This window comes from Lacerta agilis, chromosome 3 (assembly GCF_009819535.1).
Source record: "Lacerta agilis isolate rLacAgi1 chromosome 3, rLacAgi1.pri, whole genome shotgun sequence".
Classification (NCBI taxonomy): domain Eukaryota; kingdom Metazoa; phylum Chordata; class Lepidosauria; order Squamata; family Lacertidae; genus Lacerta; species Lacerta agilis.
In genome coordinates this window covers 89,436,578-89,461,940 of record NC_046314.1, presented here as the reverse complement: position 1 = coordinate 89,461,940, position 25,363 = coordinate 89,436,578, and the positions used below count along the sequence as shown (strand labels likewise).

The 25,363-nt window shown below is 43.9% G+C and overlaps 1 protein-coding gene across 4 annotated transcripts in view; it reads right to left on the bottom strand.

Annotated features, from left to right (window-relative positions):
• SUSD4 (sushi domain containing 4) overlaps nt 1-21,694 on the bottom strand; it is a 73,242-nt gene extending 51,548 nt beyond the window's left edge. The window contains exons 1-2 of one of the 4 annotated variants that reach the window (XM_033144699.1): nt 21,430-21,694; nt 20,486-20,704 (exon numbers count right to left, since the gene is read on the bottom strand). In XM_033144699.1, coding sequence (XP_033000590.1) covers nt 20,486-20,669 — 184 coding nt within the window. In that variant the 5' untranslated portion in view covers nt 20,670-20,704; nt 21,430-21,694. Of the gene's footprint in view, nt 1-20,485; nt 20,705-21,080; nt 21,101-21,429 lie in introns of those variants that run through there. The other 3 variants (XM_033144702.1, XM_033144704.1, XM_033144701.1) reach the window with 3 other exon arrangements.
• Between the last annotated feature and the right edge of the window lie 3,669 nt (nt 21,695-25,363).

Sequence of the window (25,363 nt, the reverse complement as noted above, 5' to 3'; positions counted from 1 at the left end):
CATTATGTAACATTTTACACCTGGACCTAAGCGAAACAGTTCAGACACTAGTTTACCTGTTCCAACTGCCTTTGGTAAGCATAAACTGCAGAACTGCTATTGGCATATTTCTTTGCTGCCTACTCTCTTCCCCACCAATTACCAGTTGCCATAACCTTCTGCCAACCCGTTATCAAAGTCAAGGCTCAGAGGAACTGACCTTGGTACCTATGGGGCCCAGTCAGCCAAATCAACTCCTTCCTTTTAAGGAACCCAAGATGGATATAGACTTTCTCATTTCACACTCAAGACTGGCCTGTGAGGTAGGTTAGGTCAAGAAATACTGACTGGTTTCCATGGCTAAGCAGGGATTTGAAGCCAGGTTTTCCTGGCTCAGGTCTGATACTTTGTTCATTGCTCTGGCTTGATTCATGAGTGCTTTCAGGAGGCATCCAGTATCAGTGAGTATGATAACTATATACCATCACTGGTCATGGTGTGCATCACTAGAAATCAAGTCCCAACTGCCTCACCCACAACAAGGACTAATGTGAAAAGGGGGAAGAGGAACAAAGAACCCACAGTAGCTGCAAAATCAGTGAGCCTATACACAAGCTGACGTATCCACCTGACTGGCTCCTGAGTGCAAGCTGCACTTGAAGATTGATAGGTTGCATTGCCCTGAACCAATTTCCCTTGAATACTTGCATTTCTCTGGAACAAACAGTCTCACTTGCGTCCAGTTTGAAATGGGTGGTTGCTGGCCTGTGCGTTACCTTCAGCCTCCCAGTCATGCTAAGTTAGCTTGTCCATGAAGCTCAGACAGTATAGAGCCCTAGACACAAACAAGCCAAAGGTGATGCCAGCATGGTTAAATATCAGGATTAAGGATAATCCACAAAGCTGCCTGCTTTGTATTTAAATGCCAGTCTACTATGGTCTGGAGTTTCAAACTTCCCTAGGAGTATTTCCATTATTAAATCCAGATGTAGACTTTATCTCATGGAGCGGGTCCACCTTCCATAATTCTTTCTGCCCTACAATATATTTAGCCTAAGATTGGTTTCTTAAATTCCCATTTTGGTATTGCAGTGTTGCAAATAGTTCCAACAGGCATCTGTAATTCAGGCATGCATTTTGCCTCGTGTCCGGTCATCTAGGGTGAGGGCGACCATAAAGTATACATCAGTTGACCCTGGGCAAACAGTTGAATGGTAAAGAATGCCCCTTTCTGCTGTTAGCTTGTTCATTGCATCACTCCTGGCGCAAGGCAGACCCAAAACAAAAGAAGACACGTAAAAAAATGAACACAAAGTAGTAAGCACTGAAGTTGGCACAGATAAGATGGCAAAGTAATTACATCTGAATTCCTCCAGAGTAATTACACCAGAATTGGATGTAATTACTCTGAGAGAAGTTGAAAGGGATTATGGGCAAACATGACATTATAAAACATTTAACCTGATTTCTTGGTCTGCTTATAATTTATAGTCGCCAGCCTTTTACAAAAGTATGCTTTTCTGCTGAATGCTCTTTATGTAGCAATAAGCCAATCTCCCCTGTCTGAACTCATTGCAGGCAAACTTAAAACACCCAGCACTGGAACATCAAAACATAAAGAGACAAGCTTTTAAGTTCCTTAGTGTTGCTTTTCCATTGCTAGCTTGTGTGATCAGATGGCTGCTTGAACCACTCCCTGAAGGTGCAGGGGAGGTCATTCTTATTTTCAGTATGTTTTAACACTACCGTTGGACACATGCCACAAGCTGAAGCTTGTCACTCAAGGTCATAGCCCAAATGCAAAGACTAGAGAGTCCAATTATTTATTTAGGGAAATTGGACCCCATATTTTGCACTGAAACACAACAGTTATGCTATGTGGCTTTGGGCTGGCTCACAGTTAAATTATCCTACATGCAAAAATGTATTTAAGGGATTTATATCCTGCTTTATATACACAAGAGGCTCTTAATGCAGCTTAAAAAAATAAGGAAAAACAGAGTCCTAATTATCTAAAACATTGGACAACATATTAGTCAGGAAATTACCTGTGTGCAAAGTCATACCTTGGTCATCCAACCAAATCTTAACATGGAACAGGCCTAGTGGAATTCTATGTGGAGCAAGTTCATATATATATTGTCTACACTGTACTGCCAGCAGCTCTCCCAGGTTTCCGACAGGGGGCATGTCCAGCCCTATCTGGAGAGGCTGTGGGGTGGGGTTGTGCTTTCTAGTGGTGCTAGAATTAGCTTTGTTCTCCTTGTTTAGAAGGCACAACAAGGATATCACTTGTAAGAATCTGATAAAGAACCTCCTTTTGGCAGATGCATGGAGATGAGATTACACTGGAAAGATGCAGGTGGATGTGCTATCCAGAAGCAATTGTTAGAAATTTCACTCCTCCAATGCTGCATTTGTGATTGGTGTAAATCACATGCCTGTCTGAGAAGAGTGTGGGAAACGGAAGACAGTCTTTATCTCCTCCGCTGTATGTACTTTGTAATGTACTTTCACTTTTACTTGTGCCTGCTGTTCTCTCGGAGCTGGAGAGAACGGATGACATTATGCTTTTGTCTGTACATAGTGTGTAAATAAATAGTAGATTAGCTCTATGATGTCTCACGCTTCTTGCTGTGTTATGCCAGAAGTGTAGTGTGCATATACCATCTGGTATATGTCACTGAGCGCACTGGAAGAGAAGGGAGATGCCTTTTCCAGAGCTGCGTGTACCGGAGGATGCTCAGAGTTCCGGGAGCTTGCAGGGAACCCCAGGGCGTTTTCCAACAATAATGCTTGGCTTCAGTTTATAAACTTACACAACACTGTAGAATGATGTGTGGAGAAACAAAAACAAAATGATGTTTAGCTTGTGTTTATTTATTTTATTAACTGTCACCCAGAGAAACCTAGACCCCATGTGACTCATACATCTTTTTGGCTTGGTTCTTTAACTTAACATGCTGCTATTATTTTATGCCTTAAACCAGTGTTTTTCAACCACTGTTCCGCGGCACACTAGTGTGCCGCGAGATGTTGCCTGGTGTGCCGTGGGGAAAATTGAAAAATTCAAGATAATTACTTTATATATAGTCAATATAGGCACAGAGTTAAATTTTTTAACATTTTCTAATGGTGGTGTGCCTCGTGATTTTTTTCATGAAACAAGTGTGCCTTTGCCCAAAAAAGGTTGAAAAACACTGCCTTAAACACATCATGACTTTTATTTTGCTTTGTTTCTGGTGACCAATACTCAATATTTGTTGTTTGTATTGTTTCATGTCGTCCTTAACAAAAATGATACTAGTTACAGGTAGGTAGCCGTGTTGGTCTGCCATAGTCAAAACAAAATAAAATAAAAAATTCCTTCCAGTAGCACCTTAGAGACCAACTAAGTTTGTTCTTGGTATGAGCTTTCGTGTGCATGCACACAAAAGCTCATACCAAGAACAAACTTAGTTGGTCTCTAAGGTGCTACTGGAAGGAATTTTTTTTTTTTTTTTTGTTTTAAAAATGATACAAGGAAGGAAGGAAGGAAGGAAGGAAGGAAGGAAGGATAAAATGGGCTGTCTGAGGGTATTGCTCATATACAGCACTGAAATTGAAGGTTGAAATTTCATGTAGGTGAGCTTACCTATCATAAGGATTCATTGCTTGCCCTTTGCATCTTGTGGCTTGAATAATTTGCATGGTTAATTTATCATCAACCTTGCACTGTATCAAAACAGACCATGAGCACTACATGCAGCAGCACCATGGAGCATCACTTACCATTATTAGCAAAGTATTGCATGGATGTGGTTACAGATGAGCAAACATTACAGTCATACGCTGATGTATGCATATGCACTCTCTCTGTGCCTTTTACAGGCAGCTGTGTTTAGGGAAGTTTTTAATCTGTGATATTTTAATGTATTTTAATATTTGTTGGAAGCCGCCCAGAGTGGCTGGGGAGACCCAGCCAGATGGGCGGGGTACAAATAAATAATAATAATAGTTGTTGTTGTTGTTGTTGTTACATTCTCTTCTGGTGGAGAAAATAGACTGGCAGTCATCACAGACCTTTGCTGTAAATACAAAGAGCAGTTTAGCTCTCTCCTTGCTGCACGGAGTGCAAAGCATGTCAAGGCTGGCTTCTTAAGCTATTTCCTCTGCAAGCACTTTCTTTAATACAGTTGATCTCTACCTGTTCTCAGTCTGTGGGGCCTGCTATACAGATGGCCTTGCTGCATGGCAGAACTTGGCAATGCTTAGACTTCTTTAACTCTATATTTCCAAGTACTATTTGTCCATTAAACTTAAATCCTTTGAGAATTAAGGATTTCCTCTTAATCTTAATGACAAAACTTTTGAATGACTACAATCATGTCTAAATATCCATGTACACACACACACACACACACACACACCGGTCTAAGTGTGATAAAACATGACCCACTTTAAAAAGAAACCTGGGCTAAAAAAAACTCTGCTAAGATATGACGGTCCAGGATTCTTGAGGCTCTTGTTGGGGACAAAGGATTGCACTGGGCAAGTCAGGTAAGAGCCTTGCTGTGTAGTCCTTCTGGGACAACTCCAATTAACATGGGGGAAGAGCAAATAGCAAAAATAAAAATAAAAATCATCTAATCCAAAAATAGATTTCTTGTGTGTGTGTGCACTCATGCCATTAGATTATTCACTGTTCCAGTGGATACTGTGAGAAGGTTAATAGTTCAATAATCCATTCTTTTTCACTGTTAAGATATCTCTGGAGATCTCCCAAGGGTACAGAGTAACTTGTCTATCCTCAGTCGATATAAAGAACTTGCCCAATATGAATATAGCATACAGACATCTCCATGAAATATCCCTGGATACATTATTTTAGAATAAGCTAAGAACCAACATAATAAAAAGCAGTATATTGAGCAGTAATACATAGGCATCCATTTGCTTCATCTGTCTCCCCAACAACAACTATTTGATTATCTATCTCAGACATGACAGAAAGTTGTATGTGCCATGAGATTTTTGTGTAATTCAGCTGCCTTGTAATCGTTTTAAAAGGCCAAACCAAGAATTACAAGGGTATTCTGAACACGGGCAGGAGCCCACAGACAATGGATGCCTAAATGTACCTTAGAATGGGCAGGTAAATGTAAAGGTAAAGGGACCCCTGAACGTTAGGTCCAGTCATGGACGACTCTGGTGTTGTGGCGCTCATCTCGCTTTACTGGCTGAGGGAGATGGCATACAGCTTGCGGACCAGAGCAGTGCACGGAAACACTGTTTACCTTCCCGCCAGAGCAGTACCTATTTATCAACTTGCACTGCGTGCTTTTGAACTGCTAGGCTGGCAGGAGCAGGGACCAAGCAACGGGAGCTCACCCCGTCATGGGGATTCGAACTGCCGACCTTCTGATTGGCAAGCCCTAGGCTGAGTGGTATAACCCACAGCGCCACCCATGTCCTTAGAATGGGCTGGTAGGACCTGGTAATAGTTGCAGGACCTTGGACAGCTCCAAGCAGATAATTGGTTTCAACTGGATCTTCACAGAGGAGAGACTCTCAAGTTCCACTTCCTTCTTGAAGAGAGGGAAGTCTTAAAGGAGTGGTCTTCTAGCCTGGAGATTAGCACTCTGTCACTTCTCAATCTGCTCCTGCCTTGTTAAATTGTCATCTGGTCACTGGGCAGCAATGAATAGGCATTAATGAGTACAAAGGGGGACCATTTCCTCAGAGAAATATGGCTCAGGGTACTTTCTCTAGGGGTTCCAGTTCAATAAGATCTTAGCTGACAAGCTCCAGATCAGTGCTAGGACCTGAAATGCGCACCACTTATCTTCCTAATCCAGCTGATTCAGAGTCCTGGCTGCTGCTCAGGGTCAGAGTCATAACAGAGGAAGACCTGAACCTAAGAGGGAGGACACACATGTCACATTTACAAGGTCCCAAGTTCAATCTCCAATTAAAAGGTTAATGGGGGGAAATCTCTGCTTAAGACCTTGGTGAACTGCTGCCAGCATGAGTAGAAAATATTGGGCTAAATGGACAAGTAGTCTGATATAGTTTTCAGCAGCTTCCTGTGTCCCTAGCCATTTGGCGTGTGTGTGTGTGTGTGTGTGTGTGTGTGTGCGTGCTCTTCTGTACAATGATGGATTTAAAATTTGAACCATCTCTTTAATAGATCCAAAATGAACACTTTCCCTTTCCTGCCAGCATTACAGTTTATTTATAAGATAAGTTTTACTCAAGAACTTTAAAATTACAGCTCTTTGAATGGACTTGAAACACAGCTGAAAAGATGGGGATGGTGTCCCCCACCTCATCCCCCCCCACCTATAATTGCTTAGGCACTTTCATAATGTTAATGTTTCACTACAGCTCAGAAAATAAGGTACTAAAACAGAAGAGATTATGAGTAAATGCCATGCTAGTTTTGCCCTGTGGGGGTGAAATAACAGATAGACAAATTGGCATGCATGCATGCCAAAGCTATATTTAATGCAACATCCTACAAATCATATAGATTAGATACATAGCAGAGGAATTAAATATTAATACTATTGATAGCCTAAAGAAACCTACCACCTCTCCACAAATTCTAAAATTATTTCATCCAGTAAATAATCCATATTTTATATTATTGTGGGATGTATTTGATGTGAATTATCATCTCAAATATCACTTCTGAGCTCCTCTGCAATTAGATGATATTGTGATCCTTCTGCAGAGAGTTTATGCAAGTTCAACTCCCACAATGTTGCTTTTCCTTGAGGGTAAACTACAAACAACAACAACAAAGAAGACCTACTACACTGAGGCAGCAAGGAGGCAACAAAGTACACCCACAGACCCTGGAATATTTAGCTGCTGAATCACTGTAACACTCACTATTAGACAGGGTTTCTCCATGCCAAGGAGACTTCAAAATAGCACTGTTACAGTTGGATTGCTTCAGCTTTGCCTCCCAGTGCTGATGCAATTGAAGCTGCCACTTCCAATCTTTGAAAACTGCTCATGTATGTAAAAGATGTGTGCACACAACCAGGGCTTGACCACACTTCCGCTTGAACCATGCCTAGAAACATGGGTCTGAATGGGTTTCCCCTTGCCCCACTCCTTTCTTAGGAAAAACCTCTTTAGTGCTGAAATGGAACAACCGTCAATCTGGAGAAAATCCGAATTGCTGTTTGTTCTGATTGAGCACTAAAGACTGGCTTTCCCTTGGGGAAAGCAGTGGGAAATGAAGAAGTGTGGATGTACAAATTTAAAAACAATAAACAGGTGTGCATCAACAGAGATTTATGCTGCAGAATAGGAAGCAAATATACACACAGCCAAAAGACAGAATACCATTCTGTATGCCATTCTGCTCTGTATACAGAGCAAAATGTTATACCATTAGCTCTATTTTTAAAAATATGAAAGATGAGGTGCCCTAATGCAGAGTACCCTGGGGTTTTAAGCAGCAGAGCTGAAGCACAAACACTATACCCAGCTATTGTTTACAGACACTGTCTTTGCTTGAAAATAAGATTGCCACAGTCAATGTTGAAAGAATGCCAAACAGTTTCTGCAGGAGAAACTGTCAAGAATAGGTTGCTGTCGTCTTCTTCAAATACCAAGGTCAGCACTGATTTAGGTAATCAGCCATTACAAGGCTGAGTTAAGTTAGACAGAAGGAAAGCACTCAATGAAATGTCCTAATGCCAGCACTTGCTCTCTTAAACGTGAAGTTTCCAGTTCACACATTGCACTTTCCCCAGTCCTCATCCTCTGCAAGTTCTCTTATTTATTGTTTTGCCCACTACTTTCTAAAACAGAGGTCTCTAGCCTGACACCCAACAATATTGGCCTTTTCCAGATGCCTTTTGTATGTATATAGACTTCTATGATCACAACACAGACCCAATTAAAAAAAAAACCCTCAACAACCAGCTATGGTGCCAATTCTGTCTCCATCAGAAGTGGCTTGTTTGGTGTCTACCAGGAGAGAGAGGTTCAAGGGAGCGGGGTGGTTGGCATGATGCAGTGGCTGAGTCAATCTGGTACTCCTGCTGCTGTACTCACACTATGCCAACCTTCCCACCACATTGTTCCTCACCATCCTGGTAAGCACAGTGGCATACCTGAAAGGATGCTTTCTTTGTGGCTCTGCCTCACTGGGAAAACTACATCTGGCCCCCATATCTACTGGAACAACACCTTCAGAAGCTTCACACACATTTTCTAGAGTGATACAAGCCACAATCTGCCAGCTATGCCGTAACACCATTTGTGTGGGTCAAATAGGCTGCCTTACATAATGATGATTCTGGGGTGGTTCCCAGTATGTCTGGATAGACTAGTCTGTACACAAGTGGATAAATGGACACACAGACAACATAAAAAATGGTTAACAGAAAGAAACATTGGCCTGGTCCACATATAGCACGAAATCATAAGTGTGGCTTGTTCAAACCCAGCCCTGAAGACCAATCATGGTTTGTTTTCCAATAACTAACTATGATGTGAAGCCATGTTTGTTATTGGCCTATGACCCACGGCTTGTTTTGGCACCATGTCTGTACCCAGCAGCCATATTTAACTGTGATTTGTTTGGCCACTCCACTCCAGCTGAAATTACACAAGGTCAGAGCAGCTGGATAACAAGCCAAGCTTTGGAGGAAATAAGACACGACTCTGCCCTTTAAAAGCTTGTGCAATTTATTAGCCTTCCTTGTGTTCCAAATCTCTTCTGCTGTTTTCAATATGGGGTGGGGTGGGGAAGCATGCGTATAAAATGTTTATAAGCAAACACCAAAAAATGCTATTTCTTTTTACTATTATTTTCTCATGGTTCTATCATTAAGTATCTACATCCATTAAGCATGTGCCTTGGCATGAAATGAACAGGAGCATTTCAAGCCCAGATTAAAGGTGTCAAAACCCATGCTCAGAAAACATGTTAGAATTTAGACACGGGGCATCGCTGCCACCACTGCCCTGTGAACTACAAACAATCAGTAAGAACAGGAACCAGATGACTGGAATGCATCATTTAATCTGTCCTACTTCTTAAAAAAGCATTATATATTTAGATGCAGTAAAACCCAAAAGCTTGGCTGCGTTAGTATTATAATTTTAGTCTTGTTTGAAATACAAATAAACCCTTTAGAAAATGATGACCCTGAAAAATCTCTCCCATTGTCAAAAGGGAAAGAAAACTCTGTACATTTAGAAAATATTTAAGCAGACGTCTCTCCCCTCCTTCCCTTATTCTGTCTTGGCATATTACTTTAAATTCACATCTAAAAAGCAAACTTGTTGATCTTGGTACTGCTTCTTCAGCTTGGAGGTACAACACAGTTAGCTGTTTATTTTGTGTGTTGTTTGGGGAATAACCCTCAATTTTTGTTATGTTTATGAAGGAATGAAAATATTTCTCATGCCAAGATTTATTCTTATATTAACTTGGCTGCCAAGAGTGGGTAGCATTTAATAGGCGTATTAAGAGTAGATTTTAACAATATTTGGCCATGGTTCCTGGGGCTACTTGACATGCAAATTCCTGTATATTCGTGTCTATAGCACTTCTCACCTGTCTCTTTTTATCTCCTGCTATATAAGTTGATTGAGTTTAGTTGAAAGCTTGAGGTGGTAGTAGACAGGACAACAACAAGTGGGGGGACCTACTTATCTATTGGTATTTGAATGGTCATAAAAAATTAAATAAAAATCTAGTTAAATTTGCTGGGCTTCCCATAAGACAACCACTTTATATGCAATGTTTTATCCAAAAGGCTGTATATACACTATATACACTAGAGTGTGCTGCCATGCATACCTGCTATTGAAAGCATCAAGGAAATTATTTAAAGTGTCTCTTGTAATGTGATAATAAATTAGAACATAATTTTATTCATATGCACGACCACAGCAGGGGGTGAGGAGAACCCAACTGGACTGCCAATAATAATAAATTCTGAGCTTCTCGGTCTTGCATATGATTCAAAGTGCTGGAATGACACAAACTTCTGGCAGCAGAGCAGCCATGATGTTTCAGTCATTTACAGGTGAGTCCTGGTCTACTACATAGGAACTGCAGGAAAACACTAGAATTTCAACAAGACTGAAGTGGGGAGGGGGAGGTTTGCTTTTCAAATCCATTCAAACTCAAGCTAAAATGCCAACTTTGACCCCATTTACAAGACTAGCTGTCCTTGAAAAATTGGTGAATTCATTAAGAGCATAACTACAGCCCTGCTGGATCATCTAGTCCTGCATCCATTTTTTCCCTGTAGCTAACCAGATGCCTCTGTGAAACACATGAGCAGAATAAGATAGCAATAGCCATCCCAACTCTCATTTCTCATCAACTGCTATTCAGCAGCATGCTGCTTCTGAACCTGGGGAGCTCATACAGTCACTGTGACTAGCAGCTGTTGAAATACATCATCCTTTACAGTCTCCAACATGTTCATAGATGGATTAATTAACCTCTTCAGTCAATGGCTGAACCAAATCAAGGAAGAAGAAAACCACCCCAATGTATCCACAACTGGATTATCCCATACCATGTAACACAGGGAAAGCTGCCATGGCACCCTCCAGATGTTGTTGGACTTCCAACTCCAACTGGTCATGCTCAAGGGCTGATGGATGGGAGTTGTAGTCAAGCAACATCCGAAGGACACCATATTGCCCACCCCAATGTAGCACAAGCCGAAATATCAGGTCACCACAGCAAACATGCTTGAAAACAAGGTCAACTCCCTATGATGTTCATCAGTTGTGAGCTAGAAGGCATGGTTATGCTCTCCTGGTGCGAGGAATCTACCCACAGCTATTGGAAATCACATTGCAAGACTCATTAGCCTGCTCACCTGTTCTTCTACTGCCACCTACCTGCTTGTGCCTTTACTGATCCTGCACACAAATACCAGCAACAGCTATAGAATCTAGATGATCCTACACACACTAGATAAAAAACACAGTGCACCCCTGTGCCTCCTGCTCATGCACTCTTCCTTGTATTTTCCTTTTGAAGCCAGAAGACGAGAGAGAATCTACACTGGAGTTCTAATGCAAGCCAAAACAGAGCAGTGGAGGGTAAGAGGTAGTTATTTTGCATCCACTTGCTCTCCTGTGTTGCCAGTTCCCTATTGCTTACTGTACTTCCACTTCCAGCTCACGTCTATCTTACCCCCAAGTCTTTCTGTACCATCAGTATTCACCTCCTTCTCCTTTCAGTGATTTTTTTTTTTGTCCCACATACGGAGTGTGGATCCAAGGTCCCCAGCATTTTGGGGCCTAGGGGCACATTTGGAAATTGAAGGAACTGTTGTGGGCACCACAGAATACACATTTCACAGAATAATTAAAAAAAATTGATGTCCAGAACCCTCCAGCAAACAGACAGAATACATATAGACACTGCAAATAAAACACAAAGAAGCAGAAACACTCTCCCCACAAAATAGGGCATTTCCTCCAAATAACCACCCCTTGCAAACACACATACACACACCAAAAAACCCTCAGTTTAAAACTGGTAAAATTTTGGGAAGGATCTATACAGGCACCACACTTGACATGCCACCAAGAGACCATAATGGACTTCAGGTTCAAACATTTCTGCAAGTTGCTTCAAGCCTAGCATAGAAAGGCGTGTCTCTCAACAGATTGCTTCCATTTATCCTTTCCCTACAATTAAGTGCCACCTGGCATACCTTTCCCTGTCCCCACATGCCCCATAAGCAGGTGTTTTAAGTCTGCAAAGAAGTTTCTTCCGCTGAATTATCTTATATAGTGCAACACTGCCCACAGAACAAGAAGAGCGGAAGTGACTGTGTAGACTTCACCCACATGCACATTTCGCCTACAATGATAAGCCATTCTTTTGCCTCACTTGTCATTTGGTTCCCAGGTTATTGTGGTTAAGGTTAATAAGAAAATTAGTCCCAATTACACTGTTCGTAAGGGGCACTTAGAATTTCCAGCTATACTAGCAAAAAAAAAAAGCAGCAAAACCCCCCTAATTACTACATTATTTATTTGTCTTTTGGAGTGGGCTGAGTCTTTTCAGTTTTACATTGTGCACACAGGGTCTTAAAATATTGCAGCATTGTTTGTGTGATGTGATGCAGAGAAAAATGTCTGTCTCTTTCATAAGTACTTATGCTGCTTGAATACTAATTATTAGTGTTACAAGAATGTTTTATATTGGCATCTAACACATTGCTTCATACGCTGCATGCCAATAAGTAGACAAAATAGTGTGATCCGACTTCTTTATTCTGAGTTAATGCCTCATTTCATTAACTGGTGGATTTAGCTCTACTACAAACCCCAATAATCAAACTGTCAACATCACCCAGGCCAAACCCAATGGTGCCAATTGCTGTTCTTGCATTTTTTCATCCACTGGTTCCTAGCAATTTATGGGCAGTAGCCCCTGGCCAGCACACTGGACAGGAGCCATGCCACCTCTGAGTGCAGTTGTGTACTGACATGCAAAATAGTACAACGATGAGTGTGTCAGCATCAGCTGGGCAATAAGACTTGAAATGAACACATGCACAAGGCTTTTTGTCTGTACTGGCCAACTGGGCATCAATGATTGCCATTCCGGACAATAATTTTAGTGGGGTGGGGTTGTGGAGAGAGAAAATGCATAGCCCATTGTTGCTAAGGAAACACCATTCCCTGCCATTGTTAGGGCCACCTTTACTCAAAAAGCTTCCGTTTTGTCTGGAAGGGTAAGCTAGCACAGGACTAGTCACAATGGGTGGGGGAGCACAAGTACACATTGAATAGCCATGATGAATATAAAGGTGCAGCCCATGTAACCCTCGTCTCTCCAGTGCAAAAAGAAAACCTCCTGGTTCCCAGCAGAAACCTGGGGGAGTGTCCCCCTCTACCCCATTCATTTTCAGAAAGCTATTCCAACTCTGATCTCCCCTCCCTCCCCGTTTCCTTTTTTGTCTCTCCCAACTTTCCAAGTAGTTATCCATGACAATTTAAGCATGCTGATGCTTTCATTTTGTTCTCCTCCTTTACCCTGCTTTAGATTCCTGTGTGCCTATCACCGTCTTATGTTTTATTTGGAGGATTTTCAGCTTGGAATTATGTGCAGGGCGAATGCAGTGAGTAACAAGCGGCGACAAAGGCGATTAAATAATAGCAATTATGATAAATAATTTTAAAATGGGGAGGGGGAGAGAGAGAGAGGTGGGAGGAGGGAGCTATGGATGGTTGGTGGCGATCTTTTTGCCTGGCACTGTTGCAAAGGGGGGTAGAGTTGGGTTGCCTTGACAGTAATGTCCATCTCCCCCACCCCACCCCGCGCCAACCCCTGGCCACCCATGGGTGAAATGGACAGATTAGGGTCCCAGCCTTGCTGCTGCTTTGTATGTCAATTTTGCCTGCCAAATTTTGCCTGTCTGCGGACAAACGCCGGCTCCCTTGGCCTATAGAGCGAGATGAGCGCCGCAGCCCCAGAGTCGGACACGACTGGACCTAATGGTCAGGGGCCCCTTTACCTTTTTTAAGGGAGTCTATCTAGGATCCCCGTGCGCAAGTGGAGGCAAAAGCGGCCAGCTCGTGGCCCGCCAAGAAGGAGCAGCAGCGCCACCAATGCATCTGGTTGCACGTGTGCCCACCCGCAGAGGGGAGGCGGGTCGACGGGGCTCGCGCTGCTGCCCCTGAGGGGAAAGGAAAGGCTGTGAGGGAATGAGGGCGCCCGTGACCAAGGGAGAGGAGGCGGAAGAGGAGGAGCCATAGGGCTTAGTGGCTCGTTGCGCCCCACCAACCTCTGGGGGCGTGCAGGGAAAGGGGCGGCTGTCGGCAAAGCCGCACAGCTCCCCCACTCACTGGGGCGCCTCTGAGAGGCCGGCACCCTGGAATAACACACCAGTAAGCCCAATAGGAAAGACGCCTCTGCCCAAGGGGTTGTTCTTCCTCAGGCAACCTTTCCAGCTGATGGAGGCGGCACCTTTAGGTGCTTGTGCTCCTTAGTACTTAGTGGCCACTCTGTTTCCACCTCATATTCTGTGTCTTGAGGTGGTTAGGTTACCGTGACCCCAAAGGCCTTGAATCCTTCTGCTCTGCCTCACGGTGCTTTGATGAGGGATGCTGCATTGCAATGTTTGCATTGGGAAGCTCTAGGTTATCCTCTGAAAAGGATTCCTCCAGTGGAGCCATGACAAGGAGAAAATGCTCTTAAAGTGCTTAACTTGGACTACATTATGCCTTAAGAAGCTGTTGCTGCTAAGTTTTGCAATGTTCTTAATTGAGCAAAGGTGGCCAAAGTCCAATAAGGAACTTAAACATGAAAATCCAGAGTTTTATAAGCTCTATATTTTTCTTTTAGAAGTCCAAGTTTATATGTAACTTATTCACATATCCACCACCATCAAACCTTCCCAATAAAATGTGCTGTTTTATTAAGAGTGTAGGTGTAGCTGTGAATCATTTATGGACAAATTAGGCAACAGGCTTTCTAAACACATAGCAGTAACATAGCAGATAATTTCAGATTGGCAGGATTATTAGAAGAAATGGTCTGTGTAGTTTCTTCAGCATTCAACTTTCCCACATCAGTTGGGAAGTTCCATAGCTCCAGTGTTTCATAGACAGAACAAAATACATAAACAGTTGCACCGAACAAAATATGTTACTCAACACAAATTAAAATTCCCTTAATCGTTTTCCTATCAGTGACAGGTAACAAGTTATATCACTTTCTTTATTCCCCCCCCCCAATTTATTTAAGGGTTTTGTATTACACCCTTCACCCGGGTTTGCATTGAGAAAAATATATAATAGCCTACAATGAAATATAGGAAAAACAATTATATTAAGTCCCAACACAGGGAGGAAAGACAGCAGCATTAAATTGCTCTGGATCAATAAATTTTTCAAACCACCCCTCCTCCAAAATGAAAATACCGAAAGAAGTATATCTTGACTCGTTTTCTACAACAGTGTAATGAAGAGGCCAGGAACATGTCAGCAGAGAGTGAATTACAAAACACAGAGTCGCCTTCAAAAAGGCCCTTCCCTGAATGCCTACTACGCTATGTACTTTCTCCAAGATCTCAAGGGGCAGGCAGGTCTGTATGGTTGAAGGCGTTCTCTCAGATACTTAGGAACCTGGTTATTCGGCGCTTTAAACACAAGGGTAAGCACTTCGAATCTGGTCTGGTACGTAGGCTTATATTCTGCACAATAAACAAAGTATATCGGCGGTGAACATAACACATCCATAAAACGGTAAACGATAAAAATGTTTAGTCAACACCTAGACAGGGATACACAATAGCTGATAGCTGAGCAATGCTTCAGAAAAGGTCTGTGTAAACAGAAAAGTCTTAAGCAGGTATTTGAAACAAAGTACTGATGGTGCATGCTTAATATTAAAGGACAAAGAGTTCCACAAGCTAGGCATAGACACACCAACTGCCTCATTTATTGCTGAAGCAAGGCAAACATCATGCGTTACCCTTATATTTTTTTTTGAGATTTTATTAATTTTCCCTTTTATAAACAAAAACAAAAAAATAACACAAAATACATAATAACACGCAAACATTGAACAACAATCATAACAATAACAATGAACATAAATAGAAATAAAACATATACAAACCTCAAACATACATCTCTATCTTATTCTTGATTCAAACTTATCTTATTTCAAACATTGTGACTTCCCCCGTTCCCCCCACTGCATTCATAAATTATCTATGGACTCTGGGTAGTTTTGTATCTTTTCCCATAACATTTACCATATCTCAAACTTCAAATCAATCAAACGAATATATTTATAAACTTCAACTCCATTTCCATCTCCATTTTATATTAACATTCTTAACTATTTATATCCTTCATACTTAAATCATCTACCCAATTTTAACAAATCTTAACAAGCTTAAGCCAATTCTACTAGCTAACTCTGCATCATGCGTTACCCTTAACAGCGTATCACTGGCTGAACATAAAGATCTGGAAAAAATGTATAACTTTCCTAGGTGCTTATCATTTAGATTTACTTATGGAAATAATTTTATTCTGCATCTTTCTCAGGTTTGTGTCTTTGGGAGCAAAAATATTATGGAAGCGGAATTATTCTTTACAGAGTTACTGACAAGAAAAAGAAAACGTTTGCATGTTATATTGATTTGGGGTAAAACAGCAGAGCCTTGCTGTCAATAGAGCCTTCAGAGAAGGAAGATATAAAATAAAAGGAGTTTAGAAGTTAAATTCTGTCCTCAGGCAACCATTAATTGAATCCATTACAGAATGAAACATTAAAACAGCCAGGCACTTCATTATTACATGGAACAGTTTGCCTTTGCTTACTTTCTTCTCAGCATTTTAGAGTAGAGAGAGAGGTCAGCTTTCAACACAATTCTTTCGTTTTTAAAAATGAATTTGTTTCTATTCTCTGCAGGAATAATATATTGTGCAGATTGTATTTGTTTTAATGATATTTTATTTTGCTCTTTGGTAGTATATAGTGGTTCCTCTGGTTACGTACTTAATGCGTTCCGGAGGTCCGTTCTTAACCTGAAACTGTTCTTAACCTGAAGCACCACTTTAGATAATGGGGCCTCCCGCTGCGCCACCAGAGCACGATTTCTGTTCTTATCCTGAAGCAAAGTTCCTAACCTGAAGCACTATTTCTGGGTTAGCGGAGTTTGTAACCTGAAGCATACTTAACCTGAAGCGTACTTAACCTGAGGTACCACTGTGTGTGTGTGTATATATATTCAGTGTCTTGCTGTTAAATGTCTGCTAAAAATGTTTGTAAGGTTTGCATTGTATTGACTTCATATTGAGTTAATTATGTACTTTTCCTTATCTATTCTATGGTGGCCTGTGGCTGACAGCAATAAAAATGAATTGAACTAGGCTTATTTCTATAAAAGCTCAGTTCTTCACATTTAGCTTTATTATGTACACTTTAATACCATTAGACCTAGAGAACACTTATATTCATACAGATGTAAGGGGGGGGGGAGATGCACTGACCACAAGATTCAGTTCAAATCCCAATTCAGCACTTGACAAAACAACCAACCTCAAGCTTTGCAGGCTGCCTGATTCTGCTCAGGGACTACCCAAATTTACTTCATTTATCTCTGTTTGTTACATATTCACCATTGGACGAAATTGCACACTAGCCCCTCCAGAGTGGATAAAGCCTGGCAATTTACAAACATATAGGTCCAGAGACTTTTATTGTGGGTAACATTAACCTTTTGTGTTCTTTTTTAAAAGAAAGTATTTGTAATAATAATAATAATAATAATAATAATAATAATAATAATAATAATATTTATTATTTATTATTTATACCCCACCCATCTGGCTGGATTTCCCCAGCCACTCTGGGCGGCTTCCAACAAAAATCAAAATACATTAAAATATCACACATTAAAAGCTTCCCTAAACAGGGCTGCCTTCAGATGTCCTCTAAATGTCTGGTAGTTGTCTATCTCTTTGACATCTGAAGGGAGAGAGTTCCACAGGGCGGGCGCCACTACCGAGAAGGCCCTCTGCCTGGTTCCCTGTAGTTTTGCTTCTCGCAGTGAGGGAACCGCCAGAAGGCCCTCGGCACTGGACCTCAGTGTCCGGGCAGAATGATGGGGGTGGAGATGCTCCTTCAGGTATACTGGACCGTAACTATTTCATTTGGTGGCAGAATTAGATTAAAATTAGCAGGGAAGTTCACTCATGCTCAGGGCATTAATCCTGACAAAGTTCAGAAGGATAGCTGCCATGGTTCACCTGGGGGTAGGTTTTTTAAAAAATGAACTCCATTTCCCTTTTCTGGTTTGAATATTGCAGGCACAGGGGAGATGCCCTGGGTAAGAAAGACTGCAGCCTCAACAAAACCGAAAGAAACAATGCAATCTGGCAGCAAGTAATGATGCTTTCTTGTACAGTTTTACCTTGGGTTAAGAATTTAATTCGTTCTGGAGAGCCGTTCTTAACCTGAAACTGTTCTTAACCTGAAGCACCACTTTAGTTAATGGGGTCTCCCGCTGCTGCCGCGCCGCCCCCCCCCAATTTCTGTTCTCATCCTGAAGCAAAGTTCTTAACCCGAGGTACTATTTCTGGGTTAGCGGAGTCTGTAACCTGAAGCGTCTGTAACCTGAAGCATCTTTAACCCGAGGTACCACTGTAATTAAGCAATGCCCACGGTGGGATGAAAATATGTAAAAACATCAGTGGGTTACAAAGCTGTTTCAAATCTTGGCCATCTGGCACAGCACTTAACATCATGCCATAGTGCCTAGGTCAGGTAGCAGCCCCACCTACTGAAATCTGAGAAATGGGGAAAATATGGGAATCACACGCACAAGCCTGCACTGCCAAGTTTTGTGGAAAGCCTTATCTGCAGAAAGAGCTGCTTCGTTTGTCTGCCATTGGCTGGCCCACAAAAAACTGAGTGACGCTATCACACATTTCACAGCACTTCAAAACATTAGTATATCCCTCTAGTTTTTATTTTCTATATGAGACACCCTCACTTTTTTTTTTAACATCAGCTTGTTTGTGTCCTTGGATCTCCTGCCAAAGTACCCATAGAGCTTCCTGCAAACTCTCAGGCAGAGAGAGTTAAACAGAGAGTTAGCAGAGTTAAATGAGTATAAACCCATTGGTTCCAAAGAGCTTAAATCCATTTAGCTCTATGTTGAATTGTGCCTGGATCATTCCCATAGGATCTCCTCTATTAAGCAGCTCCAACCTTGTAAATGTACACAGAAGTATAGCACAAAACATCTGACCACAGATACAAACTTAAGCTGAGTGCATACCAAAAACCTTCAGACTCCAGTTAAAACCAAGAGGCATCAAATACTATTTGATTCTCAGCTTGGCACCTAACCTTGAAAGGAACCTCATTTTTAACCACCTCTACATGAGAAATCCAAGCAGTTATTTCACATACAGACTTCCCTTCAGTAAATGTGAGGGATTTGACGGCCACATCTGGACACAGCAATATTACATAAACCCAAGGATGTGGGCTCCCCAGATGTTGTTGGACACCAACTCCCATCAGCCCCAGCCAGCATGGCCAACAATCAGGGCAACTGAAGCTGCAGTCCAGCATTAACTGGAGAGCCTGTTTGAACCGGTGGTAATGGTTTGTCTTGCTCCAAACACATCACAATAATAGATTATTAGAGAGAAACAAACAAACCATAAGTGCTGGTTTGGAAATAATAATCAAAACCTTAGGTCCTAACTAAAGACTTTTCAAAGTTGGTGGAATAAACAAAGATTTGAAAGTTTCCAGTGTTATCCCCATATGGAACAGCACTTATCTGAAAGCACTGCAAGGGCTTTCTTCTGGTGCTGGCCCCAGAAGTTGAAAAGCATGTCACAGAAGACAAATTTCTCTTTAGAAGAGTGGGGGTTTTTTGTTTTTGTTTTGTTTTGCAAAAATGACACAGCAGATTTGCTCTAACAGCAGCATTTAGCTCAGCTAGTACTCTGGACAGCTAATAGTTTCATAGTAGGGTCACTGTGAAAAGCCAGTTGGGTTTGGTGGACTAAGATCTTCGCCTCATCTCACTGGCCCTTTCTGGCTACATAAGAAATCTCACTGCTACAGCAATCCCTCACTGCCAGTCTAAACTCGGGGTTATCCACTGGGTTTCTGCCTGTATCAGATCAGCCTCCAATTGCTGATCCCCAATTGCTACTGTTTTACCTCAGCCTATTACTCTGAAGAGGGGGGGGGGTGTAAGACTCCCCAATATTTAAGGACTGATTTGTTCAGATCATTGTTTATATATGCCTGGTGTGTCCCAGGGGGATTTCTAACCATGTGAGTGGATGCCTCATATCACTGTAGGAGGATTTATTTATTTTTAATCATCAGGGCTGAGAGGAAGTCTTTTCCCCACTGAGCATCTGTATGCAGCTTTTCCTCATATACATTTGGGAGTGCAAGGATGCTTGGACTTCCTCTGATTAATATCTCTTATTCTTGGAAGGCGGAACACAGTGGTTCTCCCTTTAGCATGAAGTAGAGCATGAACAGATTGGTGGCTATGTGCTTTCCTGAAGAACCTTCTGTGTTTGAGCGGGGTGGGAGAAGATCCTTCCATGTATCTAGGGGGACTGAATCATCTTTAGAGGAAGAATCAGATTTTTCTGCTCTTTACAAGCAATCCTCATTTTCAGTACGTTTAGGAAGCAGTCATTTAAGAGGTCATTCCCCTGAGCATTTGCAATGAGGGGAAGGGGGTGGCCACTTTGCCTTCAGCCTTCAAGATGGGATGGCTGGGTTTTCCCCCTTGTTTGAATCTGCCGATTTGAGAAGCAGCCAGGCAAGACCGTGGGATGATTATTTCCCCCCCCCCCACACACACACACACTTTTAGCATTTGTGCATAGGAGATCAATAGCTGGAGGCTGTCTCCTCCTACGTGAAGGGGGAACCTGCCCGTCAGCAGCTTGCCAGCCTCCCTCCCTCCCTCCCGGTTCTGCCTGTCACATGAGTTCGCCGCTCACTCACCGCCTGTGATCTGCGCGGGGCCAAAGCACAGAGCCAGCTGGAACCACAGGACCACCAGAGAGAGTCTGGACTGCGAGCGCTGAAGCAGCGGGGGCGGTGGCGGTGGTGGCGGCGGTGGCTGATGCTGCCGCCGCCGCTTCTCTAGGAACGGATCCCCGCTGCTCGGGTTCATTCCATGATACATCTTTCATCCGCAAAGGGCATCGGGATTGCAACGGTCTGCAACGACAGAAACAGGCAGCTTTGCTTCAGCAGCACACGGGCAGTTTCCTCCGCACACCTTCCCGCCCCCCTCCCGGAGGAGGCGCCACTCAGGCAGCGGCAAGCGGCACTTTCTGGCCCTCCGCCTGCAAAAGAGGAAAACATATCCCACGCCGGGTCGCCCCCCGCGCGCTGCCCGTCCGTCGCGCGCTCCCTGGCGGCAGGATAGCTGTGGTGCTTTTGCATGCAGAACCGGCCTGCCCTCCCCAGGCAATTCTTCGGCCCGCTTCTCGCCGGGGGCGGGCCACCCCCTCCTACCAACGTCACATTATCCGAACCCAGAAAAAAGCCCCGCTCCGGCGGGAACTGCCGTCCCCTCTTCTCCTCCCCTCACCCCGGTCCCTCGCCGTCGACGAATACGCCGTTCCTCGGCGCCGCGGCTCCATTCCCTTCTCCCTCTACGACGAAAGTCCCGGCTGGAGGTCTTCCTCTGACCGACCCGCCGCCCGCCCCTTCTCAGGAGCTCCCGGTCACTTCGGTAGGCGCGCGCCGGAGTCCCCCGCGCGGTTTTTGGCGAGGTGCCGAAAGGGAGAGAGAGCTGCGAAGTTCCTTCACCTCCTCGGGTCTCTCACCTTCCCCCCACCGCCGCAACCCTCCCTCAGTCGGTGGTGGCCACCAGCCCCTCTCGGCTTTCCCGCCTCCTCCTCCCCCCCCCGTCCGCGGCGCAGTACGCCCTTCCTTACCTGAGAGCTGCCCGCCTGCATGAGGGAGCCTCTTTGCTGCTTCCCCCCCTAGCCAAGCTCTACCGCTGCAGGGCACGCGACCCTTCGCCGCCGCCGCCGCTGCCTCCGAGCCCGCACTCCCCTCAGTTGCTAGCGGAGGAGGAGGAGGACGGAGAGAGAGACACACGGCGCGCGCCGCTGCTCGCGCTCATCCTACCTGTCTGCAGGGGAGGGGGAGGAGGAGGGGAGCGAGGGAGAAGGAGGCGAGAGCAGAGAAACACCCGCGAGGCGCCGCCGGCTGCTGCAGCTGCTGGCAATGAGGAGGCTGAGCGTGCACCTGCTTAGTGCACGAGCCGCCTGCCACGCTGCTGCTCCCGGGAGGGGCGCCCTCCGGCTGACGCGCGGAGCGAGCGGCCCTCGCTGCGTTTTCCCGGTGACGAACGACGAGCGCCAGGAGCGCGAGCGGAGGAGGAGGACGAGAAAGAGGCGGCTGTGGCTGTGGAAGCCATCCTCGGTACCACAGTGGCTCCCGAGGCTGTCACCAAGCCTGCTCTGGGACTGCTGCAAGAGCGGCGAGCATTTCGGAGGAGGAGGCCCCTGGGCTGCTGCCGGACTCCCCTCCCGCCCTTCAGGAAGGGGAAACGCGCCTTTGGAGTCGAAGCGCGAGGGTGGTGCTTGGGCGAGGGGCACGTTTGTCGCGATCCCTTATGGATCGCCACCAACAGTAAAGGGGCATGATGCAGCTAACTCCTATGTGGCATCTCTCTTTTTTATTTTTTGAAGTGGCGGCCATTTTCCAAAACTGACACCCGGAGAGGTGGAGAAGGAAGCCGAAGGAGGCAGCCAGTTGGCATTTAATAACTTGCTTTAACATTGCAAACTGGATGCGATTTCGCCTCCATTTTCAATTTGCAGGAGGAGGCCGCTGGGGGCGCTGTTTCCAACCTTTCCTCCGGCATATACTACTGTAAGCTACTGTATCTAGGCTCGCGCGCCCGCGGTTGGAAGTTAAGAGATTTTCGGCTGTAGTCGGCTACTAGGTCTAAGAAAAACCCTACCGCCCATAAATATTGTTGAACATAATAAAAAAGCTGGTTTGGCTCCGTGGAAACAAAGTGCAATTTCATACACGAAACCAGATCCATTTGCAAACCTACAAGCCTCATCCCCAGACCCCCCAAAGTGTTCGCCAAGCCACAGGGGCCTTGTATAGTTAATTAACACATGGACTGATTTAGGGACTGAATCTCCCAGATGTGGCAGGTGGCAGATTAATTTGTCACTAGGAGGGTTTGTGGGAATTTGGCTCAACCATTGACATCAGGCCAGTACTCTTGCAAGCAGCTTTAGTAATAAGATTTATTGCATGTATGTTACCCTATTCATTCTGAAGTGCTTGGTTTCCAAGCTATGTTTATTAAGTTTGTTAATTGCTTTACAATTTTTAGGTTTGTAATTAAAATGTGTGGTTTCAATGAGTAGGCAAATGTCATTCACAACTCAACATGGCATCCACAGGAAAGGAAATCAAGCACGGTTGCTCATGTAACTGTAAGAGATTAGCCATGCAGTGATAATAGCATTGCAGTTATGTGGCCTGCATGGACTATTTGTTAAAAGAAGCAAAACAAAACAAAAACTTCAAAGCTCGGTAAAATTAAAATTCAATTATCTGACTGAACGTTCCAGGCAGGGGTCTTTCTAGACCCTACCTGGGAATGGCAGGGATTGAACCTGGGACCTACTGTTAGTAAACTATTTGTTTCACCACTGAATTATGAGCTATTAACAGCCTGGTACCTGGCATTGCTCAGGGATTCTAAGAAACAAAAAAAAAAGCAGTGCTATTTTGAAAGGTTCAGCCTGCCATCTTGATTCAAAATGGTGTCCAGTTGTATCCAAACATAAAGGAAAACCTGCTCCTTGTTCTCGTGAACCATCATACAAAATTTGGTTACAATATCTTAAGAGGTGTCTAAGTGGTTACAATATCTTAAGACGTGTCCAAGTGGTGTGCATAACTAACAGGCAAACCACTTTCCAAAATATACAGTAGATGACCTATCTCCTATTTTTAAGTCTCTCTCCAAAATGTACAGAGATTGTTTCAAATGATTAAGTGTCAGCAACATATACCCTGATTGTAGCCATTGCTAGTCTCGGTATCAGATCTCAGGGATGAGATGTGCTCCTGGTGTTTGAAAATGTCATAAGAGAAGTAATCTGGAAAGTCATATTTACTAGGAGCGCTTGTTTGTCTTCCTAACTCTATTTGTGAACACAGCCAACACAATACAGTTTTTCCTACACATGCCCAACCCAGAATATATCCAATTTGTGTGCCACATGTTCTCACAGCTGTGGTGGAAAACACTGACCACAACTTCCAAAGACTTGTTCCGTGGAATGGGCATTTCATTTGTGCAGCATCCAGCTAAACTGTCCAGCTTAGATCAATATGCTCCCATAATAGATCAATCACTGCCAAGCCACAGCAAGTCTGCCAAGTTGCAGAAGGATAGTACAATTACCACTAGCAGCACCAGCTGTATCTCTCAAGCTGAAGGTGTCGATATTTCCTGAAATGTCAGCTGATACTCAATTACATTCTAGTGCGAACTATTCAGACGTTGTGAAAAGGGGAATGTGCAGCTAAGGGTGCAGCTGCAGCCCTTCAGATGCTGCAACTTCCACCATTGGGAAGGGCTGTCTAGGGTTGATTAGAGTCCAACAGCAAGTGAAGGGTTAGCCGTCCCCCCACGGGACTGTTAGACACACCACAGGAGTAGGGAACATTTTTTAGCCTGAGGGCTGCATCCCCTTCAAGACAACCCTCTGGGGCCCACATTCCAGTAGTGGGCAAGGCCAGAAACAAAAACTAGCAGAGCATTGTATGTAAATTTTACCTTTGTACCATAGGTTTGTTTATGCACACACTCGCACACCTTTCTCTATCCTCATCAAGATAAGCACAAGTCATTATTAGAGTTTAAGAACACATGCTAGCCAGGCAAATTAACGTTCAAGGAGGGTGTGAAGCAAGGCTGGTGAGAGGTGTGACCCAGGGACAGAGGGTGTGACTGGAGGTACAGTGGCCTGGGGATAGCCACAAGGTCCAGACAGAGTGGCCTGGAGGGACATCTTTGCCCCATAGACCTAAGGTCGCCCCCCCCCGCACACGCACATACTGCAGTACAGCATTACAAAAATAAACAACTGCACTACATGTAGCTTGGACCTAAGTAATCACGCAAGCATGTGTGAGTACCCCATTCCCCAATAATGGAGTTCATAATTTCACAGAGAAACACAGTGACCCTGAGTAAGCACCTGGAAGCCCTGGAATCTTGCACTGCTCAGAGATTGTTGTGGCATGCAACCGTATTCATCGAGAAAGGGGGTTTGGCTCAAACACATTTGTGCAGGGTGAGAAAATTCCAGCCTTAGACTCTTTTTGCACCCCTCTGGCTCTTATGCTCTGGAACCACAACCACAATGAGACTCTGCTAGGAGAGTGTTATCAAAGATAGATGATCTGGGATTCTGCATGCCTGATGCAAGCTGCAGGTTGCCTTTGAAGAAGGTTTTTCTGTATTCGTTCCATCTGTATCTCCTCCTAGCTCCAAGTTGCTCAAAGCTGTATTTCGGGTTCACCTGAGGGTAGCCTGACAGCCTTTATTTTACTTTATTTTAAACTGTTTTGCAGAGGGACTGGCTGAAAGCAGCAAGGGGGGGAGTGAATGCATATCCATTTCCCTGCCACATTTCTTTTGCTTCCAACTGACCCCACCCTAAATTGGGCTTCACATATACATATTCTTAGCAGTATGATGTGGGGCTTTTTAACGGTAACTTGTGTTACGGCAACGACAAAGAAGTGCTGAAAGGCACAGGGGTGTAACAACAATATATTAATGAGAATAAGCTTACAATAAAGTAGGCAAAATATCATTAC